Here is a 21,286-nt window from a genome sequence, read left to right on the forward strand (position 1 = left end):
GAGCCCACTGACTCTAATCCATTGAGCATCGGCTCTCATCCGTTCCTTTTAACACAACACCATCCCCATCTCCTGATCTTGGCCTCTACAGAGCCAGGAGTGACCTTGAACTCCTGATCCTGTCTCTGCCTATCTACAGGGATTACAGAGCACACCATGTCTAGCATTTTTAGAAAAAGTTATTATGTATACAGTGTTCTGCCTGCATGTGTCCCTGCATGACAGAAGAGGGCGCTGGATCTCATTACAGATGGTTGTGAGCCACCATGTGGTTGCTGGGAATTGAACTCAGGACCTCTGGAAGAACAGCCAGTGCTCTTATCCTCTGAGCCATCTCTCCAGTCCAGCATTTTCTTTCTTTCTCTTCTTTCTTTCTTTCTTTTCCTTCCTTCCTTCCTTCCTTCCTTCCTTCTTTCTTTCTTTCTTTCTTTCTTTCTTTCTTTTTTTTTTAAGACATGTAGTCCAGGCTGGTCTTGAGTTGTGGTCCCTCTGCAACAACCTCCTGGATACTATGATTACAAGTGTTTGTAACTATTTGACCACCCTGTCTTTACCTCAGCCATCCATTCTCATCACTGTGGCAACCTTGCTCTTGCTATTTTCCCTCAGATCTCAAGAGTTTCCTGAAAAGGGGCACTACTTCCCACCACCTTCCACCAGACAACCAGGCCTGGGCACCTTCTCCCACCACCTTCCAACATAACGGCAGACACACCAACAGTTAAACTTTTATATTTACAATATTCTCTTCATCTTTTGCCAGGTTTAAAAATGTGTACAGAGCCGCAAAGGGTTGGGGTGGGGACATGGGATTGTTTGGAAAGGGGCTGGGCATTGGAGTCCGTGGCTGTATCATGGGGTCCTCCAGCCCCCTCCTCACACCCCAGCTCTGAGGAATCCACTTAAAGGGCTCAGGGCCCAGGTTGATAGCATTTGGAAGGCATGGCTGTTCCAAGAATTGCTAGACCAGGCAGGGGAATGGGCCAGAAAAGAACTTGGTTTCCATGAGTGGGAGTGGAAAAAGGACAGGGACTCCAGACCAAGGATTCTGGATCTGGGGGTCAGTAGAAGACAGCACCCCACCCTCTACAAGTTTGGCACTAACATCCCACAGAAAGCCACGCAATATATGAGGATTTGGTCACACCTCCACCGCTGTCCCTTAAAACCTTTCCTGACATCGTTCTTGTCCCCAGAGGTCCAAATACAAAGACCTTTGGGCAGCGGCTTCCCACATTTCCTTTCAAAAATCTCCCTGCTGGTGTCTGCCCAAGCCCTGTCCTCCACAGCCCCCTCCATCTGCTCCTCGGTACAGCTGACCTCATTCTCCCCAACCTGTCCGTGTAACCTTTTTCCCGTCTCCTCCCCTCCCCCTTCTGTGGCTCCTTTCCTTCAGCTCAGCCAATCAGGAAGGGTAGGCAGGTCAAAGAGGGTGAAGAGAGCAGGCTGGTCTGACCCTGAGATGGGGAGAGCATCGAAGAAGGAGCCAGTGATGGAGCGTGAGGAACAAAGGCGGATACGGAGAAATGGCATAGGGAAGAGACATGAGGGGTAGGGACTTAGCTGCCACCTGTCCTTGGCATTTCCCTTCCCTGGACTAGGACTTAGGGGATCCTTGGCACATTCTGAGTCTCCCAACCCCACTAGCCAGTTTGGCACGGATGAGCAATGATCTCAAGGACTGAGGGAAAGCTGTCCTCAGGCCCTGTGAAGGCTTAGGTCAAACACACATGGCCTCTTGTGTGACATGTTCCATGCCCCATGCCCCCTTATTCTCCCACCTCAGCATCTCCCTTCGAGTGTGTACTTCCCCGTGGCGTCTATCAGTCTGAAGTCTGTCCCCGCCTGCTATGTCAGGAGGAATTGTGTGCTGGGCCTGAGGTGCAGGGGATGCAGGGAAGTGCTGGGAAGGGCGGGACCCTTTGCCTGGGAAACACACATCCACATGCAAGAACATGTTTCCATTCAGTGAAATGTGTCCTGGACCATGGGCAGGTAAGTTTCCAGGCAGTCCTGGGATGCACAGATCTCCTCCCTTTCCTCTAGCAGGAAATCTGTGTTGTCTGTGGGAGGCGGGGGGCCTCCAGGGAGAACATGCTTCACCTGACTTGTGCCTTGGGGGAGAAACATGCTTTTCAGGGTGGAGGGGGAGTGGAGTCCAGGGGGCCTGTGATTTCCTTGCTGTTCCCCGGGCATCACCCTGTATTGTCTGGTGTGGCCAAGGGTCACTGTATGTGAACACATCACTTCCAGGGTCTCCAGGGAGTGGGAATGGGAGAAGGCAAAGGTATGAGGGAACAGGATTCTAGGGTACAAATCTCCGCAGAAATTCTTTGAGGGGGCCAACATGTGTCCAGGGCGGCAAAACAAAACACCTCACCCTGCACGTGGGAAAACACCCCCCTCATGAGGAAAGCAACCTTCACGTGGGAAAAAAGGACTTCCACATTTCCACACACCGAAGACTGGTGTCCCAACGGAGGGCAAAGACACCCCCAGGTGTTCAAAGGCCCAGGTCCAGAGAAGAGACTGGGCTTCTCTGCTTGGGAAAAGCTTGCATCCCAGTGAGGAATCCCATGTCCACCTTAACGCTCGCTGCTCCACGGCGTCTGACAATCCACGGGGAAAAAGCCCGGTGCCAAGCCCTCCTCCCTGCCTTCAAGTGGCCTGGGCTGGGGAGGGTTAGGGAGGCAGACCTCCCCAAGCCGCCCCCTATACCCGAGTGGTGGAGTGGGGGTGGGGTAGCGTGTTGTTGTGGCTGGTAGCAGTAGGAGGCGGTGGTGGGAAGGGCCCAAAGGGATGGAGAGAAGGAGGTGGGGGGGGGGGTGGGGGCCCCAGGCCACTGGGCAGCAGGGTCAGGGCCCCCGGGGCCAAGAGAGGCACATCGTCCGGTGCCCGGCGTAAGGCCAGGGTATAGTCGGGTGGGCAGGCAGGGCGCAGGGCCTCAGCAGGGTCCGCCCCAACGCCACCACCCCGCTTCAGCTGCAGGGACACCAGCTCCTCCTCTGGAGGTAGCTCCCGGCCAGCAGTGGGAAGCAGGGGGCCCCCACCAGGCACACCCGAGCCTGAGCCCCCCGGGGGGCTGAGTCGCCTGCACCGAAGCTCCTGTCGCCGGTCCCGCTTGTAGTAGAGGGCGGCAAAGGCAAGGATGTTGAGGAAGAGGAGGGAGGCCCCCACGGCCACCGTGACGCTTAGCTCCGTGGAGTAGTCCCTCGAGTCACCAGGGAAGCGGTCATAGGCCCTTGGGCCTGGGTCAATATCAGACTCGGGTGGCAGAGTGGCGGGTGGGGGTGGCCGGCGGGTGCCGGAAGTGCCCGGGCCCGGTGTGCGGGGTGGCCAGCGCGTGGCGTAGGGGGGCAGGCGAGTGGTGGTGGTGAAGAGCTCTGTGTGGAGGTTGTGCAGGTGGGGCACGAGCTCCAGCCAGAAGGCCACCTTGTTGGCACGGTAGTTGTCGCGCACGCGCGGCTTCAAGCCTATGTGCAGGTACTGCTTCTCCTTGCTGTTGAACTTGCTCCACACCACCTCCTCGAAGCGGTTGGGCTTGGTGTGGATGAACTTGGTGTCCTGTGGCACAGGCTGGTTGGGGTCACTGTGGGCACAGGAGGGCAAGGAAAGGAGTGAGGGTGAGGCTCCTGAGGAGGAGGAGCAGCAGCAGCAGAGGAGGGGCAGAGGCGGAGAGAGGGCTGGAAACATCTAGGGCTAGAAAAGCTTGGCGGTGGTGGTGCATGCCTACGATCCCAGCACTCAAGAGGGTTGGCCCGGGCCGAATAGTGAGACCTTGTCCGAGAGACAGAGACGCACACACAGAGACAGAGAGGCCGGGGAGAGGGGAGAGGAGAAAGAGAGAGAGAGAGAGAGAGAGACAGACGGGCAGGGGAGAGGGGAGAGGAGACACACGCACAGGGGGACAAACCAAAAATTATGAAGGCAGACCACAGAGACAGAGACGAAGTTGGAAGAGATAACCATTGACACAGAGGTCAGACAGACAGGCAGAAATGGAGACAAAGGCACATGAGAGACAGCCAGAGGACAGGAAGACAGTGCGGGCGAGAGCAGCCCATAGACAAAAACCAAAGTGTGCAAAGAAGTCAGTGGACTTCAGGAAAGAGACAGAGAGAGACAGACAGACAGAAACCCAAACCCTCTACACTCAGATGCAGACCAAGGTGGTCAGACAGCAGACACATCAAGGCCACCTCGAAAGTCCACCCCAGAAAAGAGGGGACCTTCCTATACCAGTGAGTCTCCAGCCCTCAGTGCCTGAACACAAACGCAATTTGTCTTAGGAGAGCAAGGCAAGGTAAGAGCCAGTGTCCTCCTAGAGGCATGGTGGCCGTGTGAGGCAAGGTGGGAAGGAGAAGCCGCCGGGGAAGGCAAGGGGACCTCAGCCTACAGGGGTGTCCCACCCAGCCCCACTGGGCCCTCTGGCCCTCACCCAGTCTTGGCGAAGTTGGTCCAGTAGGTCATGACTACTGCGCTGAGCATGACATCATTCTTGGAGAAGTTGCAGGGGAAGAGGTCGGTGGCGCCCACCATGGGCACCCCAAAGACGTAGGGCAGCTCATCCCCGTGTGCTGCATCAGCCCACTCTGGCCGGCCCTCAGCCTGGCAGTGGTGGTAAAAGGTGTAAAAGTAGACAGGGGACTGGTAGTCGGCATGCAGCTTGGCAGTGGCCACAGCGGGGGCTACCCACTGGTGGTCGGTAAAGAGTGCCAGAAGGGTCTTCCGCCGCATCTCGCCATTGTCCCGGTCAGCCCAGTCCGTATACATGAACTTAATGGTCTCTCGGAGCACGTCCTTGCCCTCCGGATACCCATACAAGTTGTCCACAAAGTTGGAGACGGTAAAGTCAAAGGCGCTGGCAGACACGCCGTCCTCGCTCTCCGCAGAGTCCTCCACGAACTTGAGACCCTCTCCCTGGTTGACACCAATGAGCATGTCGTAGTTGAGGAATTCTCCCTGCTGCATGAGGATCTCGGGGTCGTCAGGGACTACATCGCCGTCCACCACGGGCCCAAAGGCAATGTGGTAGCTGCGGAGAAGGAGGAAGGTCTCACCACCCAGCGCTGGCCTCCTCTGGACCCATGGCCTCCTAAGTTATACACAGGTGCTCCCCTCTGCCTAGAAGACCCTTCTCCATGGCTGGAAAACTCTTAAGAGTCCTTCATGGCATTCTGACTTCTCTGGACATGCACGTAAAGCATTCTGTGAAACCCTGTGCCCATTTCTCCTTGCCCACTAGAATGTCCCCAGGAACTTCTCACCGCCATCTCCTTAGAACCAGCTAGGACCATACAGACCTGGACCCAGCCCTCTCCAGCCCCCATACCGGGCAGGCTGCACATCCTGGTCCACGAGCTCCCTGGAAGACTTCCGGCGCAGACACTCCACGGCCTCGGTGCTGTCCTCACGGTCACAGCCCACTTTGGCTGCCAGCAGCCGCGTGTACTTGAGCGGCTGATAGTTGACAGACCAGCTGGAAATGGCGGTGCCACTCTGAGCAATGGCCTTCTGGAACAGTCCTGGTGGGACAGGCAGACCTCAGGCTGGACTGTATCAGCCCAAAGAAGGAGAGGCTTGGTAGGGTCCAGGGAAAGGGAAGGCAGGGGAGGAGGCTGCTGGTACCTTCTGAATGGTGGGAGAGGATCAGCAGGTTGACACAGGAGGCCCCTGCACCAGACCCAAAGATGGTGATGCGCTCAGGGTCACCTCCAAAATGGGCAACGTTTTCACTGAGCCAGCGCAGGGCCTGGATCTGGTCCAGGAGCCCATAGTTGCCTTTTGCAGCCTGATCACCAGTGCTGAGAAAACCTAGGGGCGGAAGAAGGGTACTCCCTGGAGGTGTCACAGCGTCCTTACCCCCTCTGCAGGGAGCTTAATGCACTCTAAAGTCTCTAAGGCTATACTTGGGAGGACCAGGCCCACCAGGACTGCCTCCCAGACTTTGACCCCCAAGAATTGGTTGCCCGCCCTCACCGAGCACCCCAAGTCGGTAGTTGAGCGTGGCTACGATGACATTGCCATAGGCAGCCAGGACTGAGCCGTCGAACATGTTCCCAGTGCCCTCCATGTAGGAGCCGCCATGTAGAAACAGCATCACTGGTTTCTTCCCAGAGTCCCGGATATCTGCGTGGGAAGGGGGTGGCAGGTGGGCCAGGAGATCGGGGACAAGGACACAGTCAGACCAGAAGCAGCACTTCGGAGCTCCCAGGCCTTCTGAGGACCAGCCTGGAGCTCAGGGGACTTGTCACTACCATCCCTGGCAGGGGGGCAAGACCGGATTCCCCTCCCTCCCTCCCCAGCTAACCCTAGAGGAAGGCCCCTCTTCATCATTGGCTAGCATGACTCCAAGTACTTCACCAAATGTTGGGCACACTTTCCAAGAAGCCCAACAGAGGCCAAGGGTAGGAAGTGGCCCTCCTCGGGGCTTCTGCTGAAGCCAGGGACCCCTCCACACACACAACAAAACTCTTTCCTGCTCCTGGGAAGAGCAGACTAAGGCTGGGACTAGGCTGGAGGTGTTGGGAGGGTCCTGGCATCTCCTCAGACTCAGGCTTGGGCCTCAGCTCCACATGGCACCCTAGTCTGTGGGTGAGGGGTGCCAGGCCCTAGGGTCCCTGGGGGCTTGGTCTCCTCCCCGCCCTAATTCCTTTCTAGGTCACCTCCCCAGTTACCATGGCAACCCCCAGCCTAATTACTGTGGCAGGAGGAGGCAGTGTGGGAAAGAGCCTGCTTAATGAAGTCAGAGTAGAGCTCTGACTCTTGGACACCCCCCCCCCCCCGCCCTCCAAACTGCACTGAAGCCCTCTTGCCATAGTCTAAAAGAATCTTCTGCATAGATGCCACATGTAGCGGCAAGGCAGGAAGCTCTGGACTGGGCTAAGGAATGAAAAGTCCTTAAGAGGGTTGGTGGGAGTCTGGAGGGCTTGTCAGGGTCCTCAAGACTCCGGCCTGCTTCCCCACTACTACCCTGATTTCACTGAAGTCCCAAGGCTGGGGTCAACTCCAGCTCACTTGGAACTCTTGTCATACTTGGTGGGCATGCTCAGAGGCAGGGTTCTTGTTTAACACCTGCCATGGGAGCCAGGTTTGGGCCCCTGCAGCTCACAGCCAGCACCTGTGCCAACACAGAAGGTCAATCTGCAAGTCATAGGGCAGGCATGCCCTTTCCAGCCCTCCAGGCTCGCTTCCTGCCTCCTGCTAAAGATCTCTGAGTCTCTGGACTTCTGTGGCCAGAGCTCTCTCTGTGTCCACCCGTAAGAGCCTGCCACTGCGTCCAGCCCTAACTTGACAGAAGTCTCTGGCGGGGCGGGCGACAATGTCCTTCCTTCCAGGGTCCTGTCCTAAAAGTCTTCATTCTCGCCCACCCTCCCCGCAAGCCCTCTCCCAGTGTGGGGGGAGGGAGTTAGAAAGGGAAGGAGCAGGAAGAGGGGCGGGGCAACAAGAATTCAAAACCAACAACAAAAACCAGGATCAAGAAAGAAGAAAGAAAGAAAAAACAACAACAAAAAAAGCAAGAAGCTCTTGGGGCAGATTCAACAAGAAAAGAAAAAACAAAAAGCTCCATTTGGGAAAAAAAGGAAAACAAGAAAAAAATTCTTTGCGTTATTTCAAAATTTTGTGGTGAAACTTCAAGATATTGGGCCCTGTTTTTTTAAAAATTTCCAAATTCTTTTGTTTCAGATGTTTACATTTTTTTTTTTTTAAAATCTGGCAGGCTTTTGGTTAGAAATTGTAACAGGTTTCTGATGTTTTGATTAATGTCATTAATTTGTCAATTTTTTTCAAATATTATTTTGCTTCAAATTAAAAAATTTTTTTTTCAAATGGTACATTTCACATGTTGCAAAACAGTCCAGCTTTCTTTCAGACTCTCAACATTTTGTCCAATTTTTTTCCCTGGCAATCCAATTCCTTCTCATTCTCCCACCTCACTGTCACCATGGCTGGCTTTTCTCACAGGTTAACTAGTGGGTCCAACATGGTTCAAATTTTGTTTGAAGTTTTCATAGTTCTTTTTTCCAATTATTAAAATTTTTTCTTTTCTTTCTCATTTTTAGTTGGGAGAACGACTGAGGGGCCTTGAGGGCTGTAGGGACATTTAGTTAGGGGCAGGGCCATCAACGTCCTCTTCAAAGCAACCACATGCATCAGCGGGATTTTTAAATCTACCTGTGTCTGGCGGATTGAGCGTCGCCTCGTCACGTTTTTTTGTGAGCGGACCTAAGACCGGGAACACAAAACAGAGAAAAAAGGACAATTTTGTGGGGAAAGATGGGGGTCAGGGGAGGTGGTAGATGGGGAGGGGAGGGGAGAAAGCAGAAAAGGGGAGGGTGGGGGAGGCAGAAAAAATAAGCCAAAAAAAGCAAAATTTGTTTGCAAGAAAAAGAAACCAAGAAAAGAGAAAAACGTTTCTATAACCCAATTTTCCCCTCCCCAGAAAAAGTCATGCCCCAAAGAAAAGGTGGGTTTGGGGGTGGGATGAGGCTCTCTTGAGACACAGGGACTTAACTGGAAAGGATTTGGCTTTTTGGTGTGTTTGCTACTTGCTGGAAATGAAACAGTGTTAGGGGGGTGGGGTGGAGGGGAGCCTAGGGACACCAAGGCTGGCTTGCCACACAGGCCATCTCTCAACGCAGGCTCCTTTCAGGGCCAGCCTCGTGCTACAGGCTGCCCACTTCAGGCTGTAAGGGGAGTCTGCGCAGAAAGGACTCTGCTTCCCTTTGCAGCAGAGGTAGGATGGGCTGGGGGCAGACCACCCCGTAGCTCATGGCCTCCAGAAGCCCTCTGCTGCCTACTGAAGGGTTATGGGTAGATCAGCTAGGGCTGCCCACCTGCCCATCCACCCAGCCTCACCCACCAGCATGTCTCTTCCATCCACACTCACAGGCCTGGCTTCTTGTCCCAGTTCCCCAATGTGGGCAGAGCAGGGAAAGGGGTCATCAGGTCTTGCCCTCCACTCCAACTTATTCCTCCACACTCCCACCAACCTCCTCCCTTGCCCAGGCCTCTTCTCCTCCCCACCAAATTGTGATTTTTTTCCCCCATAGGATCACCAGCCCCACCCTAGGTCCACTGCTAAAGAGCCCTCCTCCCCCTTGGGAATATTCATCTGCCAACAGCATATAGGAAACAGGGCGTGGGCCAGACTGACACATGAAGTAGGTGTTGGCTGGGAGACAAAATGGTCCTAACATCAGGAAAAGTCCCAGACCACCCAGAGCCTGGTGTCAGACTGTTCTGGATTTGGGGGTTAGTCAGGGGAGCGCTGGATCTGAACAGTCTCAGGGAGTTCCCCAGGCCGACTGGCTTTCCCCAAAGCTCAAGGAGGGATGGGTCAACAAGGCTCAGGCTAGCACTAACCAACTAACTAAATGATGATCCACTTGTGAACAGGGCCTCTACTTTGTGAGAGGATATGGGTAGGGATGAAATCAGCATGCTATTCATGACCGTGAAACTATGGTGTGTGTGTGTGTGTGTGTGTGTGTGTGTGTGTGTGTGTGTGCGCGCGCGCGCGCGCGCATACCACTTCCTCCTAGAGCTGGTGTGAAGATTCAGTGAGATCACCTGATGTGTCAGGCCCCAGTCAGGTCTGCAGCATGCAAAGGCTAAAAATACAGAAGGTGTAGGACTGAGTGGTGCGGAGGCAGGGGAGAGACGGTTTGTGTGGAGATGGAGTGGACAGTCCAGCAGTGAGAAGTGTTAGATGTTTCACCCAGGAGTGACAAGAAAGCTCCCAAGAGGGAGACATGGGTGGATAAGCCTATGTGAAAATGTGGGTGGTTTTGGTCATGGCTGCTCATGCCTGCAAACCCAGCACTCAGGAGGTTACAGCAAGAAGATTTTCAAAAGTTTAAGGCTAGCCTGGGCTTCATAGTGAGTTCTAGGCAAACTTAGGTTACAGAGTGACACCCTGTCTCAAAAAACCACACACATGCACCGGCGTGTGCTCGTGCTCCCTCTGTCTGTCTGTCTCTCTCTCTCTCTCACACACACACACAGAGCAATGGCGAGTCAATGAATCGCAGTGTTGAGGGGCATCTGTGGGGGATATTAAGGTGAGGACTCACAAGTGGAAGGGCACTTGTGGATAGGTTGTTAGAAGTCATGGTTTCACATGGGGAGTTAGCTAGTCTGCAGGGCTGGAATGAGGGGCAGTAGTTGGTCCGTATGAGTGATATGAGGATGGAAATGGACAGGTTAAGGTATCTGAGTCGTTCTGTGATTGGCAGGAGAGGAATCTTGGTGCAAGGTATAGGCTGTTAGTACTGGACTTTCAGAAGGGTGAACTCCAGACAGGAGATGGAGCAAACAGTGTTGAGGATGCTGTGGACACCTGCCAACAAGTCTGTGTGCAGGGTATGTGGGTATAAAATGCACATGTGGGCATCACCAGAGCACACAATCTGCATCCAGGGATACTGGAAAGTTGGGAGTCCGTGTGAGTAATGGGAATACCATTTCAGGGAAGTAGTGGGCATGAGTACTCTGTGAAGGGGTTGGGAGCTGTAACTTAAGATATTGGAACACATGGTCAGATGGGCAAATGGTCATTTGGAGCAGCTGAGATTCAGCTACTGTAGAACTTTCGTAAACAATGCAGAAGTATGGGATTCTTTAGGGGCTCCTGATTGCCGGGCCTGAATGTAAAGTTACTAGAAACAGTAGCTGGAGGAAGCGTGCAGCGGAGTCTGCTCTGTGAAGAAGGTGTTGAAATGTTTTGGAATGGTGCAATTGTATCTGGGGGCTATTTGTGATGCTGTCGTCCCCCACTTTGGTAGCTGGGATCTGTTGCAGACTGTGGAAGAGGTTCTGATTAATCTTGGTGAGTGGAAAGCTATCGGGAAGCAAGTGCTGGGGTACAGAGCTGTCATACAGTGAACAGGAATTCATTTCACAAGAACACATCTCAGGCCCAAGGAAAATGTTCTGATGGGTTGCTGTGCTGTGCATGGACAGGTGTGAGTGGAAGAAGCTTCCCTGCCCCTTCGTGTGTAGGATTTCTGAGGACAGAAATCTCCCATAAGAAGTCACTGAGTACCCCTCACAAGGACTCTCAACTCAGGTAAAGGACTGAGAGGTGCCTTTTGATAAGAGAAGTCAGGGCAGGTGGGCCTGAGGATGGGGCTCTACGTACTATGGCTGGAAGTAAGATGTGGATGTAGTTAACTGGGAGAAGGCAGGAGGTAGAGGTACGGCTGGAGTGACGGGGCGAGCCATGGAGACATCCATCTCCTGAACACCAGCCTTCAACATTAAGTATTTGATAATGTGCCTCTTTAGGGAGAGGATGGGTGAGCCTGCCCTAATGCCAGCTACCCTTCCGGAATTCTGGGGCACAGAGAGTGTCTGCTGTGGATGACGCTATTTATGGGATGCTCCTAGGACTGCTTGAGAAGCAGGCACCCTTACCTGGGAGATGCGCGGAGGCTTGCAGGGGCATACGGCCCCTCACTGCCCATCAAGGCACAGCTTAGGGGCAGGAGTCGGTCCTGTGCTTGAGGGTGTCTGCGTGTGCGTTTGTGGGCTGTGTCCACAGGGTGCCCGGCCTTGTGCCCGTGCCCTTACCGTCCTCAGTGGGCACGTAGAGGTTGAGGTACAGGCAGTCCTCGCTCTGGTTCTGAACGTAGGTGGCGGCCGCCTCCAAGTTGTCGGTGAACCACACAGGCAGCATGATGGCCGGCAGGGCCCCGTGCAGGTTCTGCGGGCAGGCGGGCGGCAGGGTGGTGGCGTTGCGCACGCCGGGCCACGAGGCCGGTGCCTCAGGCGGCTGGAAGCGGCGGGCGCCCAAGGGCGGCGTGGCGTAGGGCACGCCCAAGAACTGCACGACCGGACCCAGGATCTCGTTGTTGAGCTCCCGCCGCACGCCGCGCACTCGCCCGTAGGCTGTGTTCACTACCGGGAAGCGCTCCTCCCCGAGGCTGCCGAGGCCCAGGCCCGGGCCGCCCGGGGCGCCGCCGCCGGGACCCCCTCCTCCCCGTTGAGCCCCAGCCAGCCCCACCAGACACAACGCCAGGAGCCACATGCTGATTGGGGGACCCCCCCTCCCTCCCCTGACCCCCCCCTCGGAGAGAGAGAGAAGGGGGGGAGAGGGAGGGAGGCCCCCCTCGCCCCAGGAGGGAGGAGGGGGCGGGGAAAGGAAGGAGGAGGGGGACGGGTAGGGACCTGGGTTAGAAGGGACAGAAGAGGAGTCTGTTCCTCTCCATGGAGGGGGTGAGGGGTGGGGAAGGGAAAGAAGGTAGGAGGAGGTGCAGGCAGGCCCGACCTGCCCAGTGACCGGTGACAGGGGAGGACGGGGGACCCGGATAGGGTGTGCAAGATACAGACAGACAAACAGACAGAAAAATACAGAGAGGTGCAAGAAGGGAAGGGAAATTGGATGGGAGGACAGGAAGGACGGGGAAACAAGAGACAAGTGGTTAGTGGCTTGAATTTCAGATCAAGTTGCCCCTTTCTCCCACCCACAGACCCCCTAACACCTCCCCCCTCTCCTCAACTGCCCTCTCCCCCTCCGCAGAGACCCAAGTTTGGGGTGGAGTCAGATATGGTAAATGCCCAGGGCAGGGGCAGAGAAGGGAACTTCCCGGAGGCAAGGGTGCCCCTTTTCTGCCTCTAACCCTCCCAGGCAGGCTCCCCCTAGGGACACAGGAGTTCCAGTCCCCACTTCCCTGGGAGACAATGAGACAGACAAGGAAGAGAAAATAAAAATACCAAGTCATTAATTAGCAGGAAGTGGCGGGTTTGTTTATACGTGTTAATTACTCCTGAGCTGTAATTTCATGGCGCTGAACCCCCATCCCAGGCCAGACTCTGGGCCTTCTTGGACTACAAACCCCAGTACCTCCTGTCCCCATCAATGTATCATTCCCTAAGGATATGTGCACTTGGGAACCCCTTCCTTTCTCCCCAGGCCTCTCCATATCTTCCCTTGGAAGTTGGGGTGCCCAGAGCCAGGGGTTAAAGTGAGGAGGGGATGCTGAAGGGGCAAATCCAGGGACAGATGCATGATCCTGCAGCCGGTTGCTGGGCGACAGGATGCTGCCCCGCAATGTTACCTCGGCAACGGGCTGCAGCTTTAACCCTGGAGGGGGGTGGTCTAGAGGAAGAGGGGAAGGGGCTTGCTTGGTTTGAGGGTCCATTCAGGCCATGAGAGGGAGGGCAGAGACATGAGTCAGAATGTGGGTTTCACCCAATCTTAGCAGAGAGGAAGTATATATGAGGGAAGGATGGTCTAGGAGAACAGAGAATCCTAAAAGAGATGCCCCCCCCATCCCACTTAGCCAATCAGAGCCTAACCCTACTGACCAGGTCTCTGGCAGGTGGGGGGGGGGGCTGTACTGAAGTGGGCTTCTCAAATAAGCCTACTGACTTCCTCCTTCCATAATCTTGAACAGCCTTAGACCCCATCTGGGGTTTCTTTGCACAGCATTTTGACCTCAGATTTCTTCTCATCCCATCCCTTCTATTAGCCCTCCCTCCCCTTCCCCTTGCCAGCCTGGGTGCCCAGGCAGCAGGGGCAGGGCTAGGCAGAGGTAGACAGGGCAGACACCCAGGTCATTTCAGCAAGCCCCCCCCTTAGCACACTCCCCCCCCCCCAGTCTCCAGGGCTGTTTGCTGACGCCGGGGTTTTCAGAGCCAGGCGCCAGCCCGCGGGTGGTTCTCTGCAGGTGTCAATTTATTCCAGAGATGGGGACACAGGAGTCCTCACCACTCACACCCAGTCATGCCCTCCCTGTTCAGGTCCTTTTAGGCTTCTGTTCTCCCATCACCTAAGGGGGGTTTGGAGTTGACTGCCCCCCCGCCCCCCCTCGGCCCGTCTCCTCTTCATATGCCAGGCTGGGGTTTGCTGTCCCTCTTCCCAACACGGCCTGCCTCAGTAACCCCTTTCCCTTAAGGTACTTTGGGCCCCTTGCCTCCTCTCCTCCAACTAGCTTTTCTCTCTTCCCTCCCACTAGAGTCCTCCCCCATCTGCCTCCTCTGTACTGGGTCTCGGAGCATCTTTTCTTGGCCTGGACCGGCTTGCTCCAGCCCTTGTCTCTCAGCCTTCGGTCTTTTCTCATTTGTCTCCTTGGTGTTCCTCATCGCTCTCTCCTCCAAACACCTTCTCTGATTTTCTCCCTCAAGAGCTCTCCCTCTCCTTTCTCTATCTCTCTCTCCCCCATTTTCTCTCTCCATCTCTGTCTGCTACATCTTGCTCCCCCTTCTCCCGATTCCTCTGCCTTGCTCTTCCATTCCAGCCCAGGCCTGACTCCCCCAACCGGGGAGAGTTGAGGGACAGGGGCTCAGGCCGCAGCCCCCCCCCCTTCCTGCAGTGGGGAAAATGGCTTGGCCGGGAAGGGGAGAAGGAGGGGGAGGGGGAGATGGGAACACACGGGGTCTGTGGGCCCATTCAAAGGATCATTCATGGACTGGAGAGAGGCAGAGACAAAGAGACCAAGACGCAGAGACACGGCGAGAGCATCCCTAGGCGGAGACACGCAGACAGAGCAGGCTAGGGGAAACCAGGCGCAGGGAGGGATATGGGAAAAGGAAGACCCCAACGGACCGCCGCGCAGCCCCCTCCACCCAGCCTGGCTTAGCTCCTACCTGGATCAGCCCTGGGGCCGTGGTGCCTCCATCCAGGGCTCCGAGTGGGGGGCGGACAGGCTTCAGAAGGGGGGCGGCGGCCTCTGAGCCCCCGCGGCCCCGCAGGCCCAGCCCCCGCCTGCAGCGCCTCACCCGGCGGGGGAGGGGGATCGCCCCAGCCCCGGGGGGCGGGGCCGGGATCCAGTCGATCCCCAGGAAAAGGAAAGCTAGGGTATGGGGTCAGAGGGAGCCTCAAGAACAGGGAACCCCGCAGTGGGGAAGGCTGAGCCAGAAGGGAGCAACGGGACAGGATTGGATTGGAGATCCACTGGCTCTCTGGGCCGGCTTCGAGGGACCAGGAGGCGGTCCAGGCGGAAGATCCTAAGGGATCGGGCGCTGGAGGAGGAGTCCACAGCAATCCCCAGGGTCCCGGGGCCCCGGAGCGCAGAATCCGCGGTGCAGGGGCAGGGATCCAGCCGGAATCCTCGGGGAGGGGGAGGGATCTAGTCGATCCCGAGGGCGGGCGGGAGAGGGAGATCCGGGGAGTCAGAAGAGGGCGGGGGCCGAGTCCGGAGCCTCGAGGCAGAGGTCGGTGCGGCTCCTAGGAAGGAAGGCAAGGGCTGGGGGAGGCTTTGGGGAATGCTCAGTAGCCAGGAGGCCCGGACTCCTGGCTCTGCGCGCCAGGGCCCGCCCGCCCTGCGTCCATCCCAGCCGAGAGTGATGATCCGCCGGCGGAGCAGCCGCAGCAGCCCCGCGCGTCACCGCGCGGCCGCCTCCCCCGCCCCCTGCCGAGAGAGCGGCGCACACCCCTCGCTCTCACTCGCCTGCCCACCCGCCCTCTAGAGTGTGGGGGGATTGAAGACAGTGAAGGGGGTGGGAGTGGACAGACGGACGGGTGGACGTAGCGGGCTGGGGCAGGGTGAAGACATTTCCCCCCGGATCTCCCACCCTCGGGGCTCTCCGGGTCTAGCAAGGGGGAGAAGATCTGAAATACAGAGGGCAGGGCATCACACAAGAAGGCGGGGCCTCTAGGCACAGAGGAGGGGCCATTCCTGAAGTGGGAGGGGTTTAATGGCAAGAGGTGGGGCTTAGGGATCCGTGGGGCCGCCCCTTTTGAGGAGAGGGTCTGATTAGAAGCCGAACGGGAGGAGCCTGTGGGAAAAGGGGCGGGACTTTGTGTGGGGACCGATATCTTTGCAAATTAGCTGGAGGTGTGGGGTTGGGGTGTCGAAGAGGCGATCAACTTGGAAAGTGGGCCAATCCGTGACGCAAGTCCTTTAGTACCGCCCACAACTTCGCCTCCCACTGCTCCGCTCCTCCGCTCCTAATTGGTTCTAGTTTCTCCGCCCGCCAGACGTCTTCTCCACTCAGCAGAAGTTTTACAAAGGCGTATGTAGAAGGAACCGGGGCACTGAAATGAACCCAGCTCTGATTGGGTACTTTTGGACCTTATTTGCATGGGCAATCTGGATTGGCTGGTTTCTTGGGTGGCCAGGGCGGTGTTGGTTCTGCGCGTGACCACCCACAGCCATGGCCGTGGTAGGGTCTGCTTTCCGCCGCCTAGGTGCCTTGTCCGGAGCTGGGGCCTTGGGTTTGGCCACCTACGGGGCACACGGTCAGGGGACGAGGGATGCAACTGGGCTGGGGCGATCTTTGGGATCTGGTGCGGGAAGGAACCTATAGGAAGCGTTCTGTCTCTTATGGAATAGAGGTCCCTTGGAGTCCAGTTTTTCAGTGGGTGCAAAAGCTTCTCAGTGACACCTATTTCCACCAATGGGGAGCTTCTGGGGATGCCCGTTTTCACTGGTGTCTGCGTAGGTTCTCCGGGGTTTGGGACGGTCGAGGTTGAAACACATCTGATAACTTTTGCTTCTGTCCACAGGCGCCCAATTTCCGGATGCGTACGGGAAGGAGGTGAAGTAATAGTATTGGGACTCCCGGAATCGGGACTACAGGCGAAATATCTGGGTGTCCTTAAACTGGAGGGTAGAGATGTTGAAAGTAGAGGGTGGGGAGATGAATGGGAAGGGCTGCAAGCCTGTGGCTTGGGGACCTGGGGGAGCAGCACACTGGGACTTCAGAGTGCGGTGTGTGCTAGGAGTGGACTTCGGTCCTGTGTGCCACTTCAGGTTCCTGGGCTCCTGTGTTGCTTAGACAACGTCTCTCTACCTTTTTTCCTCCCATTGCAGCTCTTTGACAAGGCCAACAAGCACCACTTTTTGCACAGCCTGGCTCTTTTAGGGGTACCCTATTGCAGAAAGCCTCTCTGGGTAATCAGCCCCCTTGCCTAATTCTGATCAAACCCCATCAATCTCTCATACTGCTTTGTTCTTAAAATACTGTATTCTGTTTTTCATCTCTTTCAGGCAGGACTACTGCTAGCTTCTGGAACTACCTTATTCTGTACCAGCTTTTACTACCAGGCTCTGAGTGGAGACACTAGCATCCAGAATCTGGGTCCTGTTGGAGGGAGCCTGCTAATCTTGGGCTGGCTTGCCTTGGCTGTTTGAGGTCTCTTGTTTAATTGCCAGTCCTGGGCTTTCTGGGTAATGGGGTGGGGTGAGGGGGGGGGGGGGGGGGTTGTTGTTGAAGCAGAAAATAAATTAAAAGACAAAGGCACATAAAGAAATAAAGAACTTTGGAGTCTTCATTCATTTAACCTTGAGCAAGGGAGGGTAGAGAGTCAACCTTTGAATTCTTTGTATTCCTCAGACTTACAAATAAGCCCTGGTTCTGGAATTCTGTGCTTTACAAGGTGTGTGTGGCACTGGTGGGCAAAGCTCATATAGACTGCTTGAAATAATGCAGCTTCCTACCTAAGGAGCGCATGGGAATGTGGATTTTAGTAAATTCATTCGTGTAGTTCACTGAAAGGTTTTTTCCAGTGCCAGGGACTGACCCCGAAGCCTTGGAAATGTTAGGAAATTCCTCTTCCTCTGAATTATATGCCCAGCTGCCTCCTGATGGCTGAGGTGACAGGTGTGCATGCACACCCAGCTTCAGTAGAATTTGGCTAGTTGAAAATGGTGGGGTTTAGGCCTGCTCTTCCACGGTTTGTCCTTTTCAACAGCGTCTACGTGTTACACACCCACACAATCTGGAAGGGAGAGCCCAGGCAAGACAGAACAGCCATGTGGTTAGTTGTAAGCTATGTTATAAACTTCAAAACAGAAGCAGAGCGTGATGTATTGGACATCAGAAAAGCTTGAGATGGCCTTAAAGAAGCCCTCGGGTGGAGGGCATCAGTGAACGGAGACTGATAGAAAGGGAAGGCATGGAACATCAAGGGTCTTCTGTGTGGCTTCATGGTGAACTGAAGCAGAAGACACACACACAGTTGCAAGACAGATGTGACCTAACATTTATAGCCTGGAAAGAAATGAAACAGCTGGGCAGTGGAGCACGCTCTGGCTCTGATGGGAAGACCCCACCCGCCAAGGAGGACCTAGTGAAGTAGGACCAAAAAGATAAGAACTGAACAAGATCACCTAAAATGCCTGTCATTTAGGGACTGTCCATACACTTTTCTGAGTACACACCTTCAGAAAATAAAGTGTGTACTTTGATATTATACAAATTGTGCTTTAAAAAACAAAGCTAGATGTGGTACCAAGTGCAGGACTTGGAAAACGAGGCTGGAGGGTCACACATTTAAGGCCAGCTTAGGCTACATAACAAGACTCTGAAAACAAAAAATAAGGTGCTCTAGGTCCAGGTTGGTGGCAGCTGCGGTATCTGCATACTGGATGTCCTGTTCTGACTATGGCCAAACGGGAGAAGTGTATTCTGGGCAAAAGGGATAGCTAGCAAGGCAGGCTGAAAGAAGCAACCCCAAGTCCCTGAGGTAAGAGAAAAACCTGATGAACAGGAGTAAGGACAGTGTGGCATCCAGGAACTGACTTAGAGATCCCAGATGGTGGGTGCAGGCCTTACAGAAGGCGGTAAGTTGCCTAAACTCTTCTGTGCAGTACAGTAGCAAGTGAGTAGGTTTTAAGTCATCCTTTTAGGCTCGTGTGTGTGTGTGTATGTGATTTTATCTTTTTGAGATAAGGTCTCTTGTATCCTAGACTAGCCTCAAGGTCCCTATCTAGAGGAGGGTGATTTTTGAACTCTTGATTTTTTTTGGGGGGGGGGCATTGAGACTGCGTCTCTTTATAGCCCTGGCTGTCCTTGAACTCACTCTGTAGACCAGGTTGGCTTAAAACTCACAGAGATCTACCTGCCTGTACCATTCAAGTGCTGGGATTACAGGTGTGCGCCCCCACTGCCCCACTGTATCTGCATACTTTTAAGACTAGGATTTTTATTTCCTACCCTGGTCTCTGCTCAGCTGCAGGTTCCTTTTCCTTTTCTAAATTTATTATTACTGTATGTGTATGGAGTTGGAGATCAAATGCCAAATCTCAGGAGTTGGTTCTCTCCTTCAAGCATGGGCTCTGGGAATAAAACTCAAGTCCTCAGGCTCGCAAAGCAAGGGCTTTTAGGTGCTGAGCCATCACAGCAGCTCTGGGCTGCAGATGCCTATGTTAACAGCTTTTGTTTGGTTTGAGTCTTAGTTACTTTCCTATTGCTGTGATTAGACACCATGACCAAGGCAATTCCTAGAAGAGTTTATTTGGGGCTTACAGGTTCAGGGTGTGAGTCCATGACCAGCATGGCAGGGAGCATGGCAGCCTGGCAGCATGGCAGCAGGCAGCAGGCAGGTAGGCTGGTGCTAGGTCAGTGTGAGAGCTCACATCCCTATCTACAAGCACCAGACAGACTGCTAACTGGGAATGGTGTGGGCTTTGGAAACCTCAAAGCCTGTCCCCAATGAAATGCCACCTCCAGGAAGGCCACCCTTCCTAATTCTTCCTGGACATTTTACCAGCTGGGGACCAAGTGTTCAGATATATGAGCCTATGGGGACCATTCTTATTGAAATCACAATTGTCCGTTTGAGGTGGACTCATGTGGCCTATGCTGGCCTCAGAACTGCTGTGTATCCATGGATGACCTTGAACTCTTGATCTCTGTTCCTCCTGCCTCCATCTCCCAAGTGCTAGAATTATAGGCCTGAGCAACAAGCCTGGCTTGCCAAAATTTTTAAGGGTCACACCAAGCCTCCGACTGCCCAGGTCTCCACGCCTCTGCAGGCATTAGTGTCAGAGAATTCCAGGAGCTGTCCCAGAAGGGCCCAGGCACCCAGGGCATACATATGGAACCTATGGGTGGGAGCAAGAGATGGGTCTGTGGGCTGAAGCACTTTCTGTGTGTGTCAGTTTCCCACGACGGGACTGGACTACATCATTTGAAGGGAGCCCAAAGCAAAGGTGGGGTCTGGTTCACCAGGCTTCAAGCCACAGCTAGGTTGTCAAGTGATTCACAGTACGGACTTCATCTTACTAAAGCAGGATCAGGTAGAGAGTGCCTGAACCATGGAGGTCAGTGTGATAAACCTGGACAGGGAAACAAAATAGAAGCTAAGGACTGGAACATAGCTGAGTAGACCACTTGACTAGCTGTATGGGCTTCCTACCACCATACACACACACACACACACACACACACACACACACACACACACACACACACACACACACACCACACACACACACACACGCACGCACGCGCACACACACACACACACACACGCACACACACACACACACGCACGCGCACACACACACACACACACACACACACACGCACGCGCACTGTAAAGATGATATTGATAATAAGAATAGAGACAGTTCCTGAGCATTATGTCATTATGTCATTATGTCATTATGTCATTATGTCAGGGGCAGGTTTCTTGTTTCTTTTTTGTAAAGACAGGCTCTCACTGTGTAGCCTAGCTGAGCAGAACTCACTATGTAGGCAAGGCTGACTTTGTCTCTGCCTCCCGAGTGCTGGGATTAAAGGCATGTACCGTTATGCCAGGCTGTAGTCAGGTTTGTTATTAGTGGAATGAACTACATACCCAGACATAATGGTGAACGCCTTTAATCCCAGCACTCGGGAGGCAAAGACAGATACATCTTTGTGAATTGGAGGTTAACCTGGTCCTAATTCCAGGACAGCCAGAGCAACATACTGAGACCCTGCCTCAAGTGAAAGAAAGGAAGGAAGGAAGGAAGGAAGGAAGGAAGGAAGGAAGGGAGGGAGGAAGGAAGAAGGAAGAAAGGAAGGAAGGAAATAAGGAAGAAAGGGAAGAAAAAAATGAACTTGTTCTGCATATGTAGTTGTAAACTAAACTGGGTGAGCTGTGGCTCCTTTATCACCTCCCAAAGTTAAATTCTTCTAAAACCAAGAAATACAAATTCCAGGGGCTCGAGAGGTGACCCAGTGGTTAAGAACACTGGCCGCTCTTCCAGAGGACCTGGATTTGATTGCCAGCACATACACGGCACCTCACGACTCTTAAGTCCAGTTTCAGGGGCTCCAACGTCTTCTTCTGACCTTCACTGGCACTGCATATACCTGGTGTAGAGACGCACATGCCGGCAAAACACCTATACACATAAAATAACAAAATAAGGAATGAAAAAAAAAATGCAGACTTCAGCAATGGTCTGAAGACCCTCCAGGCCAGTGTGCTCAGTCTTTCACTGAAGTGGGCTGGTTTAGACTTTGGAAACTGTTAAGGCTTCAGCTCATCTGCTGTGTTTTCAGCTTTAGTCAGAGTCACCAAAGGAAAAGGAACAGGATCTTGGAAGTAACAAGTCAACAGGGA

At 54.3% G+C, this 21,286-nt stretch overlaps 2 protein-coding genes across 4 annotated transcripts; one reads left to right on the top strand and one right to left on the bottom strand.

The window, feature by feature from the left end:
* Positions 1-716: 716 nt before the first annotated feature.
* On the bottom strand, positions 717-15,368 carry Nlgn2 (neuroligin 2). Of its 2 annotated transcripts, XM_036195145.1 has the most exons (8): positions 14,593-15,368; positions 11,575-12,271; positions 8,176-8,226; positions 5,980-6,129; positions 5,629-5,814; positions 5,333-5,525; positions 4,439-5,035; positions 717-3,589 (listed from the first exon to the last, which is right to left on the bottom strand). In XM_036195145.1, exons 2-8 carry the CDS (start codon positions 12,029-12,031, stop codon positions 2,713-2,715), a joined length of 2,511 nt encoding a protein of 836 aa, XP_036051038.1. In that variant the 5' UTR covers positions 12,032-12,271; positions 14,593-15,368; the 3' UTR covers positions 717-2,712. The 2 variants fall into 2 exon arrangements, with proteins under 2 accessions (XP_036051038.1, XP_036051039.1); XM_036195146.1 differs by lacking the exons at positions 8,176-8,226; positions 14,593-15,368 and having other exon boundaries at positions 11,575-12,095.
* Positions 15,369-16,063: 695 nt separating this feature from the next.
* On the top strand, positions 16,064-17,129 carry Tmem256 (transmembrane protein 256). Of its 2 annotated transcripts, none has more exons than XM_036195148.1 (4): positions 16,064-16,135; positions 16,454-16,485; positions 16,761-16,841; positions 16,938-17,129. In XM_036195148.1, exons 1-4 carry the CDS (start codon positions 16,102-16,104, stop codon positions 17,079-17,081), a joined length of 291 nt encoding a protein of 96 aa, XP_036051041.1. In that variant the 5' UTR covers positions 16,064-16,101; the 3' UTR covers positions 17,082-17,129. The 2 variants fall into 2 exon arrangements, with proteins under 2 accessions (XP_036051041.1, XP_036051040.1); XM_036195147.1 differs by having other exon boundaries at positions 16,065-16,186.
* Positions 17,130-21,286: the final 4,157 nt, after the last annotated feature.

This window comes from Onychomys torridus, chromosome 8 (genome assembly GCF_903995425.1).
Source record: "Onychomys torridus chromosome 8, mOncTor1.1, whole genome shotgun sequence".
Lineage (NCBI taxonomy): Eukaryota > Metazoa > Chordata > Mammalia > Rodentia > Cricetidae > Onychomys > Onychomys torridus.

What these genes read in the sequence shown, in the direction of transcription:
- Nlgn2 (XM_036195145.1), bottom strand. Translation starts at nt 12,031, where the DNA reads ATGTGGCTCCTGGCGTTGTGTCTGGTGGGGCTGGCTGGGGCTCAACGG. An exon ending in CTACGTGCCCACTGAGGACG is followed by an intron (nt 8,227 to 11,574) that starts GTAAGGGCACGG and finishes TCCCGGTCTTAG; the next exon opens with GTCCGCTCACAAAAAAACGT. An exon ending in CAGGATGTGCAGCCTGCCCG is followed by an intron (nt 5,036 to 5,332) that starts GTATGGGGGCTG and finishes CCTTCTCCGCAG; the next exon opens with CTACCACATTGCCTTTGGGC.
- Tmem256 (XM_036195147.1), top strand. Translation starts at nt 16,102, where the DNA reads ATGGCCGTGGTAGGGTCTGCTTTCCGCCGCCTAGGTGCCTTGTCCGGA. An exon ending in CGGATGCGTACGGGAAGGAG is followed by an intron (nt 16,486 to 16,760) that starts GTGAAGTAATAG and finishes CTCCCATTGCAG; the next exon opens with CTCTTTGACAAGGCCAACAA. An exon ending in ATTGCAGAAAGCCTCTCTGG is followed by an intron (nt 16,842 to 16,937) that starts GTAATCAGCCCC and finishes CATCTCTTTCAG; the next exon opens with GCAGGACTACTGCTAGCTTC.